The sequence below is a fragment of the Rhincodon typus genome, chromosome 40 (genome assembly GCF_021869965.1).
Source record: "Rhincodon typus isolate 14 chromosome 40, sRhiTyp1.1, whole genome shotgun sequence".
NCBI classification, from domain to species: Eukaryota; Metazoa; Chordata; class Chondrichthyes; order Orectolobiformes; family Rhincodontidae; genus Rhincodon; species Rhincodon typus.
Genome location: NC_063371.1, coordinates 9,463,969 through 9,476,805, shown reverse-complemented (window position 1 = coordinate 9,476,805; position 12,837 = coordinate 9,463,969). Strand labels below are relative to the sequence as shown.

The window sequence follows — 12,837 nt, the reverse complement described above, 5'->3', positions numbered from 1 at the left end:
CAATTCTATGCTGTCCTATATATTACCTCCACTCATGTTTTTTTGGGGTTCATATCTTTCAATATCCTTGGCGTGTCAAACACAAGTTTCAAATTCCGCTTTACATTATCACAAATCAAAAGCTCGACACGTGACTCACTTCAGCATGACTCGGTCATCTTTAGTTGTTAAGGTAACTACAGAAAACATGTTCTCAAAGAAAGAGCATTTTCTTTGCTTGCAGCACTGCTACACTCCAAACGTACGATTATTTTCGTTTCACAATTAGCATTTCAACTCCGTTCATTTAAATACTTGTTTTGTAACTTCCTATTGAAACAAACTAAGACTTGCTCAGGGTATACAATTAACAACTCACAACAAAGGGAGAGGTGGATTATTGCCAGCTAGTGTACACAGACAGCAACTTTTTGGTTCAGTGAGATTTAAGGTTTGTCAAAAAATTACACGACTCAAACATCACCTAAGAAAAACAACAGGCATTACCGAGTGAAGGCAGCCAGCAACACATTAAACACAAAGTTAACACTTTTTAGTCATAATTTACACAGATCACCAAAATGCTCAGCAGAACTGCTATGGAGATCTTAATCTTTTAAGAAACATTCAGCCCCGTTTGCCACGGTTTGGTAAAAAAAAAATGCACGTGCCACAAGGCTGTTTTTAAATTTGTAAAAAAACGGTCCCCAAAAACAACCATGCAATGCTATCACTGAGCAAATAAAATCTCCAGGCTTCTTGATTGTATCAACACCTGTAATCTCTTCAAGCATGATCTCCTCCACTGATCTTTTATTTTAATATTGCCACCTCGATGAACAGTGACTGTTCTCCGGGCTCCCCGACAAATTTGGATTTTATCTCTAATGACATTGGCGTCAATTTATCGGTGACGCTTATCAGAAGCCTCTTTTGTTCAGAGAATGCAGGTAATTTAAACTGTGCTCCAAGTTCAATCCTGGCTGGGTTCTCAGACAATTGATAGAATTTGGACAGCTCACCATCTGTACACGTACGAGATATAAATCCAGTTCTGATTCTTACTGAGGTAGCTTTGACTCATCTTGATGAGACTTAAAACGTTCCCAGTGACTGTAACACGAAGTCAGTTGTGACTCGTTTCCCTCCTGTCGACCTCGTAGTCCTCCGAGGTTGCGTGATGCATAACGCCCATTTCGCTTCTCCCTCAAGCCAACAACCACTCAACTTGCCCTCAATGTTAGCTGATGTTGTTACATACTCTCTACTCACCTGCTCTTCCATTCCTTATCCATCACTCCTTAATAAAAGGAATCCCAGTTGGAGAAGATTCTCTTCCTACTTCTGCATCGTGACCTTTGGTAACTCGTAACAATTTAACCTTAACCTCCACTCTCTGGTAGGCTTGCTAATCCTCATCAAACACACAAAACAACAATGTTTGTTTTCATATGACATGAAATCCGGGTCTATGTTATCACCACCCATCTCAAATCCTTACGTTTGACAGGCAGTCTGATAATTCATTACGCTTAACAAACAGAAAGTCCGCCCAAGTATTGGCAAGACTTCAGCTATCATCTTGGATTCAAACTCCAAACTCCATTCTTCAAATGACCTACTCCGTGCCAAAGCAAACTAAGCCATCCTTTTGCCAGTACTTGACCCTATCCTCATTGCACACCCCCAACTTACCTGGGTTTTCGTCAGCTGCCTCTGGCACTGCAGGACTGCAGTGGTAACCACTGTGCCACTAGGCCACACCATATTTTGACTCTGATTGTCCTGGGTCCCCTCACCAGTACGAATACAAATCTTTTGATGCTCTTCGATTGTATAGCTTCCAGTCAAGATAGCTTTTGAGAGTAAAGCTGAGCGGTGAGGACAGGAATTCGGACATTTTTTAATGGGGAGATAAATTCCTAAATATTGAATCCAAGGTGAATTTAAGTAGCTTGAAACTTGCAGGTCTGTAATACAAGTTATGGAGATTATGCAGTTGATCATCTCCTGCTTTTGGATGCTATGAATAAGAAAAAGATACTTGAATGTTGCACGGGAATGGTTTTAGTAACTGAATGCTGGGAGGAAATGAACAGCTGCTTGGGCACGTAATACACTGCTAGAGAAAAGCCAGCATGATTGTTCAAACCAATTGTGTTTGACGAACTTAATTGGATCGATGAATGCATTGCTGTTGATCTACGTATACACATTTCTGTTCAGTATCGAGAAAGGACAATGTGTGAGGAGGAGAGCAGGTGACCTTAGTCAAACACAGGATTCGGAAGGGGTTTGAGTAGATTTGGAGACATTATATTCCCTTTCAGGCAAATAAGGAGTTGCCTAGTTAGGACAGAGATGAGCAAGAATTTCTTCTGTGGGCAATGAATTTGTGAAACTTTTGACTGCAGAGGGCCATAGAGTCATGTAACGAAGCACATTCGAGGCAGATGCAGACAACTTTTTAAAATCACTCAATCAAGGTCTTTTGGGGAAAAAAGAATGATCAGATCAGCCATGGTCTCGTTCAATGGCGGAGAAGACGCAATGGGCAATGGCTGACATCTGCATCTACTTAAGGCGTCATGGTCTAATAGATATGATTATACATTAACCTGCCACTGCCTTGAAGCGTACAATAGTAAAACCTGTTTGCATTCAATGTATCCAATACAGGTACAAGGTTTGTTGACAATATCAAATTTGAAACTAAACCGTTATCAGCCATTCGTTTCATTCGTTAATAATTGTTCTCGTCAAAAGTGGAAGAATTACTTTCAGAGACGGCCGAGTTGATCTGCATTCAAAAAGCTTACGCTATTTTCAAGGTTGTACACAACTCAGCCCCCATATTCTGGATAATATTTTATTTCCTGTGTATTCTGGACTTAGAATTAAGTGCACTTCAAATCTAGGAGATTTTTAAGACTATATTAAAAATTTCAGTTTGGCGTTACTGTCACTGGGTCAAAATCCTCAGTGCCTCCCCTAAGAGCACTGTGGGTCGCCATCTTTAATGGCAACTAGGGATGGGCAATAAATGTTGGCAAGCCAATGACTTCCATGTCTCACAAGTGAACAAAACGTACAGCTTTTCTGACTCTTACTAGAACCTCTGTTCAGACACCTTCGTTGCCTACCAGATTTCCAAGATTTTTTTTGAAGTTCTCACTGTAAGGCAGCGAGGGATTTAAAAATATCTTCCTATCTATGCGACATCCACATGGTCTCCAATCCTTGGTGCTAATTGGCCCAACTGTTTTTCCCCCCCAAACAAACCTCCATTCACCATATTAATATCTGTCTGTAACTTATCGGACTTCAAATGCAACAAATGAGGTCAATTTATTTCAGCTACTTCAGTGTGGAAGTTTGTGCCTTAGCTTGGAATATGTTAAGTACGTGGTTGTTGACAAAGCAAAACATTGCATGAAAGAAGAATTATAGCAGCTTGGGTTATTGTAGGGAATAGTTTTTATGGGAATCATTTTTCCACTCCGATTAATTCGGTGCTTCACCAAGGAAGCCAATAGTTTGACCATGAATATGATATAAACGCTACTTCAACAGTATGCCATACATTTAGAACGTAAAACTCTCACTCTTTGCGCAGTTGGCCATCAGCTGCTGCGTGCTAAACTGGAATGACCCAAAGGCCATCAATGAAGCAGTGAAGAAAGGAATGGTGGAAAAACAGCTAAGCACTGAAATGGTGGTGGGCGTCCCTCTGCCCATGCACGTGTATATGTCCACCTTTCTTGCTCAGAGTACTGGGATCAGCAAAGAAGGAGGAAGGCACAAATGCAGAGACTTGGAGACAAAAGCTCATCAGCTCCTTGTAATTGTTAGAATTGACAGGAAAACTGAGAGGCAGTTGTGGCCAGAAGAAAAGGCGGCGCTCGAGAGCGGACACCAGTGCTGTATGTGATTCAAATGATCGAATAGATCACGAGGATAAACCTTGCAGATGTGGGGTGCTTCGGCTTAACGAAGAAAAGCTGACTTTCAGACCAAGAAACTGCATTACATGAAAAACAAAAACAGAAATTGCTGGAAAAATCAGCAGTTCTGACAGCAATTGTGCAGCAAAGTCAGAGTTAACATTTTGGGTGCAGTGACCCTTCCTCAGAACACAGCAGAATGAATGAGAGTTGGTGTAGTAAAGACATGCCAAATTTGGTAGTGGTTATTTGTTTGCCAATATTGGTATTGACTGATCTATCATGAGAAATGCAGGATGAGATGCAAGTTATGAGGCTTTAATTGCGAGAAAGAGTATTTCAAAGCTCTGTGCTGAGATTGGCTGTCGTGCCATTATCTATCAGGAGATAAAGTAGCTTAAATGCCAAATTAAATGGCTCAGCTTCAGCTAGTGCAAGGGAACAGAATGAAAGAGGTCATCAACTGAACTACTTTTAGAGTCAAAAGACAAATACCTTCAGTCTGTTCAGTATTTGTTGACAAAAGTTTAAAACTGGGTGTTGAACGAAGAATGACATCAGATGGTGACAGGGCCAACAGAAATCGTGACAGCAATTCATGTGTCTGGATGCATTTTTGAATTCAATTACAAGGATGAGATTAAAGGAGTTCAGGATATATCATTTGAGATGCACCACAGGTAATTGCTAAAACAAACAATCATATAATTGAGGTTAGTTGGACAAACAAAGCTGCGTACTGGTTGTTATCTTTGAGATACTTGGGAATGCTTTCCAAACCTCCTGAAATAAGTGTTAACAGTGATACTTGCTGTTAATTGGCTTCGTCATTTGAAGTATACTTCTCCCAACACACTCCAAACAGCAGTGTTTCGAAACTGTTGTCCCTCCTGGGTTTGGTAATTTCTACCCGCTGGTAACTGTTGACTGGAGGAGCAGATTCACGTTCTCTCATTTCTCCAATGACTTCTACCACCAGTGCAAATGTTTCAAGCTCAGCATGTGCATGAGCAAACACGCATCATGTAAAGCATATAATTATCTTGCTGGGTGGTGTTCCACATTTGGAATGAGCAAACTATTTAAACTGTGTTTCACAAAGTTTTAAGTAAATAGGATAACACAGTGCATACTAAGTGGTTGCTGTGTGTTTGCAGTTTAGAGCTCTGTCTCGTCCAGTCCTATGTTATTGTTGTGGGAATGCTGTTAAGTGAACAGCCATGCTTACCTGTATTTGTTGACCGAAGGACTGTTGGTCTTGCAATCATGCTCAGGGGTTAGAATGCTGACAAGCTGAAAAGAGCAACGCTCCAACAGCTGTCAAGCCAACACCCAACATTGTGCAGGGACGGGGATAGGCAAGTCAGTTCACTGTGGTACTTTGTCCCCACCGTTGAGGGAGTTAAGAATGGGTTGAGTCCACACAGTTGTTGATCGTTTACTTCACAAGGTGTTTAAAATTACTGTTTGACATGAGCAAGACTCCTAATAAGGTGGTGATTCTGTGTGCACAAATATGAGTGAGACTAAAAGAATCGTATACCCTAGCATGTTGATCCAGCTGATGGTTCTCTCAAGGTTGCTGAAACATATTCAAACCATCAGCTCATTGCATCACAATCTCAAACATTGTTATCGAGTACAGTAAAACACACAAGGTGCTTCAGGTGTCTTTATGAAATGATGTGACCAAATATTTCATCAAATGGTGACATGTTTTATCCAAGGTGACCTACAGGGTGTTGGGGAGGAGGGGCACAAGAGGGTTATAGGGAGGTATTCCAGAGCTTAGACTTTCCACCAATGGTGGAGAATTACCTTTCAAATGTCAGAAGTCTCATTTAGAAGATGGTCGACATCTTAGAGGATTGCCATACTGGATAAGGACAGGTGGCTGAAAGGGTCTGAAGCAATATTAAAGGAAGGGAATTCTTTTCTTTAAAAAAAGCTTGCTGACTGGCAGCCATTTTAGGTCACAGTGCACATAAGTAGCAGGGAAACCCAAGTTTAAAGTTGCCTGGTCTTACCAGACCTTAAGGCTGCTCCCTCAATAGCAAGCGAACTAGAGATACTGGTGGTGGTTTCATATGAGAATCACCGTGCCTCAGACAAGGTAAAGAAGTTAAGGAGAATCCTTCACAGTACCCTAAGCCCACACAGGAACTTAGCCCACTCTGCATTACCGTAGGGATTCTATAATTCAATTGTTAAATTCAGAAAAACTTCAAGTAAATGGTGGCCACGAAAAACAGTAGTATATGCTGGCTAAATTTGTAACTAACTCAGCTTTCTCAAGTTTTGAACAAAAACAAATTCCTGGAAGCTCAGCAGATCTGGCAGCATCTGTGAAGAGGATTCTGAAGAAGGGTCACCGGACCCAAAACATGAACTGATTTTTTTCTTCACAGATGCTGCCCGACCTGAAGTGCTTCCAGCAACTTCTGCTTTTGTTCCTTATTGACAGCATTCACAGTTCTTTCAGCTTTTTTTCTCAAGTTTTACTTAAAATGCCACAATGGAGCCAAGGCCGGTGGGTCAGCACACATCATTTCACCTAAAAACGAGAACCTCCAGGGACCGAATGGGTAATTTTTAATAAGTGGTCACAATTTATAATACAAAATCCTGTCATTGACCCCAACCCAACTCCTTAAAAGGAAACTTACTGGTTCAAGGTGGCTGTAATGTGACTCACAGCTCAGGATCTCAGAGCTGGCACTGAAGAGTATTACCAAAACAAAAAAAAAAATCAGACCATCAGTGAATCAATTCACACGTCAACGTGACTGAGATTCAGGCTACAGGAGTAGGACACACAAGTCACTTGAGCAGTCACCCAGAACACTGGACTTCAGAACCAAACACTGATGTACCTTCACTGCAGCTGTCTTGGGATGGTAGTTTCAAATGTAGTCCATTAGAAACAAGAACTGATTAACAAGGGGCAGGAAACCACAAAGGTGAAAGGGAAAATTTTGTTTTCTTTTTACAAATCATGTGTACTCAACTAGTGGCAAAGTGAAAAACTGAAGTGAATACACCTTAACCATGGGAAAACAACACAAGTTGCAAAGAGTTCAGCCCGACAGGAGAAACTGGATGTAGAAAAAGGAGAGGCGATTTAACAAAGACTTGGTTCCAATTTCTTGGAGACACTCCAAGAGGCACGGAACTCAACTCCATATGTTGCCATCGCCACCTCGTGATCCCAAGCAGCTGAACTTGTAACCCCCTTTCAGCCTGTTTCGCAAAGCTAAACATGACACAGATAGTCAACTGCTCTAAACCGAAATATTCAAACTCAAGGGAGGAAGGCAACCAAAGTAAAGACGGTTTTCTAATTTGCCTTGGGGGGGGGAAAAGGGGGGGGAAAGGGTGTAAAAGATTCCAAACGGAAGTGAACAACTTTTTCCTCTTTTCTTAAAAAAAAAAGTACAAAAGAAAAAAGGTGGAAATAAACGTCTTTTCATCTCTTCAACGACTGCAAACACCTCCGCTGCTACAAGCCAAAATTTCAAACGGACGTGCATGCAAAAAAAAAAGTTGTGGAATTCACGACAACGAGGGAGTCGGGTGCGCCAGGTGGTTGTTAGGAGTTGGCGGGGAGAGAAGCAAACGCAGACAAACAAGAAAAGCAGACAGAGATAGAAGGAACTGCAGCTGCTGGAGAATCTGAGATGACAAGGTGCAGAGCTGGACGAACACAGCAGGCCAAGCAGCATCAGAGGAGCGGGAAAGCTGACATTTCGGGCCTAGACCCTTCTTCAGGGTTTTCCAGCTCCCCTGATGCTGCTTGGCCTGCTGTGTTCATCCAGCTCCACAGCTTGTTATCTCAGAAAAGCAGACAGAGGGGCCGTCCGACTTACACGATCAGCCTGGAGATGAGCCACGACACCATGTTGGGAAGCTCGCCAGCGACGGTTCAAATATATTTTTTTTTTTAAAAAATTCAAAAACCAACGCCGACCGTTGGAGGGCCGCACGCGCAGCTCCCGGGGATTCCAGAACCGTCCGAGTGCCTCTTCGCTAGCCGGTCCGCTTTGACCGTGCAGTGAGGGAGCAGCAGCCCGCCTGGCCTGACTGCTCCTATCCGGTCCCGTTTCTCACGCAGAGGGAAGGTCGGCCCCGCTCACCACCCCGGCACCTGTCAGCACTTGCCCGGTTGGGTTGGCTCGGCTCGTGTTTTGGTTTGAATTGCTCTTGGCGGCGTCCTTTTTCTCCTCCCCGCCACACACACACACCCGCCCCGGAGGCGCGTTCACTTTGATCTCGCGCGGTGCTGTGGGCGGGAACAAAGGTAAGTCAGTGAAATGGTCTCTCTTCTCTCATTTTCCCGTTCTCCCGACCCTTTCTTTTTAAATGGGGCGGGGAGGGTAATTCTGTACGTGTCTCTGCCTCACCTCCCGTAGGTAACAAGCGGTCTCTATTGAGTCCGCTTTTGTTCAAGCCGGGGGGCGGGGCGCACACGAGCAAGCGGCGGTTGGTGGCCTCTCACCGGTCCGCCTTCGTCGCGCCGATGCCCTGGCCTGCGCGTGCGCACTGCTCCTTGTTAGCCCTCGTGGGTCCGCATCCAGCAGCTCCCCGCCGCGCTCCTTGTGGCTTTCTTGGGTGGGTGGGGATGCTTCTGCGCCTGCGCTCGTGACCTGCCGGCAGGTGTTGTTACGTACGCACAGGTGAGCATGGACGTGGCTTTAGGAGTTGAATGGCCATGGCGATGCAGTGGTGATTTCCTTTTTGGGGGAGCCAAGAGATGCACCTGATCTCAGCGACTGTTTTTCACTGCCGCAAGGCAAGTAAAAGTGCAAGAACTGGAGCAGTCTTTTGCACTCAACTGAATCGGAGAAATGGTCAAAACACTGGAAGAGGCCATTCAGCCCCTTATCTTTACTGGCCTTTCCAAGGCAAGCACCGACTTAGCGTCGGATCCACCCCGTTGGTGCTATTTACACTAGCCTCCTCCACGTAGCCCTGTGCATTTTGCCGTTTGGCACAATATTCCAATTCCTGACAGCTGAGGAACTAAAACATTATGTTTGAGGATCAACTTTAAGGGGCGGTGATATACTAAGTTTACTCAGTATCCAGATGCCTACGATGATGCTCTCATGACAAGCATTCAAAGCCTCTGACTAGCTTGTGGAATTTAAAATCATTCAAAAATATGGGGAATTTAAATCTAATCTCAAATGATGGTGACCATTATCATAAAGAGTTTTTACAGTGCAAGAAGAAGCCTTTCGTATCCATGCTGGTCATGAAATAACCATTGATGTTTAACCCATTTTCTAGCACTTTGCTCACAGCCTTGTATGCTAGTGTATTTCAAGCACTCATCTCAATAGTTCTTAAATGTCTTTAGGATTCTAACTCGACCAGTAGGGTTCAGATGCCCTCAACTCTCTGGGTAAAAAATTGTTTCCTCAAAACACCTTTAAACCTTCTGCTTCCCTTAAAGCGGTGTTCCCTGTTATATCCCTCTCGAGTAAACAGAAAAGTTTCTGTCGACTGACCCTCTTGGTGCCTGTCAGAACTTGTACACTGTCAGAACTTGTACACCTCTTGGTGCCTGTCAGAACTTGTACACCTCTTCTGCACTCTCTCTAATAGAATCACATACCTCCTAGCATGGAGCAACCAGAACTCCAGCTGTGGCCTAACTAAGGTTTGTTTGTAGCTCCATCATAATCTCTTTACTCTGATATTCATTGCCAAGACTAACAAAGGCAAGTTTCCCTCATGGCTTCTGTAACATTTTACCCATCTGACCTACTGTATGTAACAATCTATGGATGTGTACACCAAGGTCCTTCCAATGATCTGTACTTCCATTTAATGTTCTACCATTTAATGTGTACTCTCTTGCCTTGTTAGTCCTCCCAGAATCACCCTTTTCAGGATTAAATTCCAATTGCCAGTGTTCAGCCCATCTTTATCGTCTGGACTGCAGATTCCACATCTGCAGGTATTTGCACCTTCTAACCCTTTATCGTGCTGTAGTCGACTTTTCTTCGCGTGACTTACCATACAACCAAATTTCATGTCATCTGTGAACTGACTGAAAATAACTTCTACAGTGTATAGACACATGACTGCACACAACAAACAGCATGGGACCCAGCACTGAACCCTGTTGTGTGCCACTGGACACAGACTTCCAGTCACAAAAGTACTGTTAAAGCATCACCCTCTGCTTTTGGCGATTAAGCCAATTTTGGATCCAATTTGCCAAATTACCTGAGATCCTTTGGGTTCTTAACCAGTCTGCTATGTGAGAACTTACCAAAAGCCTTATTAAAGCTCACGTAGACTACACCAACCACTCGACCTTCATCTAAATGCTTAATCATCACTAGCCCAGAAAATTACAAAACCATGTTGACTGTACTTGATTAATTCTTACCTATCCAAGTAGAGATTAATTCCGTCCAACAGAATTTTCTCCAGACGATTCTGCACTCAGATGTTAGACTCACTGGCCTGTATTTTCTTGGTTAATCAGCACCACACTTCTTCCATCCTGTGGCCAGAGACAATTTGAAAATTTATGACAGAACCCTTGCACTCTCTTCCCTTCTTCCCACAGTAGTTTTGGATACATCTCATCTGGCCTTGAGAATGAGCTAATTTCAAGCTGACTAAAACCACTCATCCTTCTCAATGCTAATTTGTATAATTATGGCACAGACTCCTCCCTGACTTCTTGACCACCATTTTTTTCGATTGTGAATGCAGTTGCAAAGTACTTCTTGGAAAGCTCAGCTGTGTCTTCCAGCTCCCCACACACATTGCCACTTAAGTCCTTAACAGGCCCTATTCTTTCCCTGTTCATCCTCTTGTCTATAATAGACTTGTAAAATGCATATCCATTTTTCTTAATATCACCTGTCAGTGTTTTTTCAAGTCTTCTCTTCATTCTAATCATCGATCACTTTGTATACTCCAGGAGAGTATCTCCTGTTCTGAACCTTTGGGTATCTACCTTTAGTTTACTTTCCTGTCCGTATCCAACCTTGTACATTTCTTGTCATGCAGCGAGATTCTTGTTAAATTTTCCATTCATTTTCACTACAGTGGTGGTGATAGGATAAAGCCCAAAGATTGACCTGCCTCGTCTTCTTCCAAACATGTTAGAAGACCTGCTGAGTGCTTCCAGCTTTCTGGTTTGAAGTTTCCTTGTGTTATTTTCAGGTCTGAATTCCGCCACTTCACTTGCCATCTAAACCCGACTTGTATCTTCCAATTCTCAGATGTGATGGTGTGAGGATGAGGGGCAGTCAGTAAAAGGACACTTGCATCTTTACGCTGCACCTCTCACAATGCCAGGATGTTCCAAAGCTCTTTACATCTGATAAAACACTATTGCAGTCACGAGTGCCATGTTAGAAAAGTGGCTACTAATCTGCACGCAGGAAGATCTAACAAACAGCATTCTGGTCATGATCAAGCAAACTGTATGTTTAATGTTGACTGATGAACAAATATTGAGCCATAGGCCAGGGTTAACTCCCCTGCTCTTCTTAGAAAAATTAGCATGGGATTTTTTCTGATCCACCTCACAGAGTAGACAGAAACTCAAATTAATACCTTTGCTGAGAAATATGGCACTTTTGACACTGTGGCATTCCCTGAGTACTGCACCGGACTGTCAGAGTGGATGTTTCCCGATTTGAACTGCAACCCATGACCATTTGCTGCTTGTGTGCATCTCCCTTTTTCCATTAGTAGCCATCCTGTCAACCTCATCTTCAGACAGATTCAGATCGAGCTGAAGGATGCTATCAGGGTCCAGATAAGGTCACCCAAACCTGAAAGACTCGGCAAAAAATTGTCAATATTGATTTGAGATGAGGAGTAACTCCGATCATGTCTTCACACCACGTTCAGACTTGCAACTTGTCCAGGGTAAAAAATAAGAAGTGCAATGCACTAAGAAACCAGTAGATGAAGCTGCAGTGCAAAACATTCACAAAGGTCTCCAATTCTGGAAAGAAACTATATTGTGTGGATAGCAAAGTGTTCTCATGCTGCCATCTACTGATCAAACAAAAAATATCCCCCCTTTTGTTTTACACCGGACCTTACTGCTCTATTTCCAGCGCAGAAACAGGCAATTTGGCCCAAATGGCCCATGCTGTGCTCCTCCACCATGTATTACATTTCAGCATATCCTCGTAATATCTTTCTCCCGGATGTTCTTATCCAAATTCCCTGGCAATGCATCTGAGCTATCTGCCCAGCTGCTCCATGTTCATAGATTACACATTGTTACCATTTTCTGGGTCACGAAGGATGTCCTGAATTCCCAACTGGAGTCACAACTGATCATCTTATATTGATAGTGTAATAGAGGTCTACAGCATGGAAACAGTCCCTTCAGCCCAATTTGCCAATGCCACCCAGGTTTCACAAATAAACTCGTCCCATTTGTCTGCATTTGGTCCATATCTCTCCATATCTATCCCATCCATGTACCTGTCTCAATGTTTCTTCAATGACAAAATTATACTTGCTTCCACCACTACATCTTGCAGCCTATTCCAAACACTCATCAACTTCTGTGTGAAAACATTGCCCTTCTGTACTCTTATTTTTATCTGTCCCATCTCACGTTGAACCTATGCCCAATGAGGATCCAATTTCTTCACAAGCAGAAATGTTTCCAATGATAACTGCCAAAGATTTATGGTATATTTAACAAAGATTTCAGTTCCAGCAGGTAATATGAACTGCAAATGTATGGAAGTGTTGCTGCAACTGTAAAGGCATCATGAGACTGTACCTGGAGTACTGCATCCAGGTTTGGTCCCCTTGGGAGGGATGCCATTGTATTGCAGGCAGTTCATGAGATTGATTCCAGAGGTGAGGGGTTTGTCTTGTGAAGACAGTGTGGACAGTTTCAGCCAATATTCACCAG

At 43.1% G+C, this 12,837-nt stretch overlaps 1 protein-coding gene across 2 annotated transcripts in view; it reads right to left on the bottom strand.

Moving 5' to 3' along the window:
* Positions 1 to 8,438, bottom strand: part of LOC109937222 (receptor expression-enhancing protein 1-like) — a 30,378-nt gene extending 21,940 nt beyond the window's left edge. Inside the window, exons 1-2 of one of the 2 annotated variants that reach the window (XM_048618437.1) lie at positions 8,324 to 8,438; positions 7,790 to 8,202 (exon numbers count right to left, since the gene is read on the bottom strand). In XM_048618437.1, coding sequence (XP_048474394.1) covers positions 7,790 to 7,821 — 32 coding nt within the window. In that variant the 5' untranslated portion in view covers positions 7,822 to 8,202; positions 8,324 to 8,438. Of the gene's footprint in view, positions 1 to 7,789 lie in introns of both variants that reach the window. The other variant, XM_020535826.2, reaches the window with a different exon arrangement.
* Between the last annotated feature and the right edge of the window lie 4,399 nt (positions 8,439 to 12,837).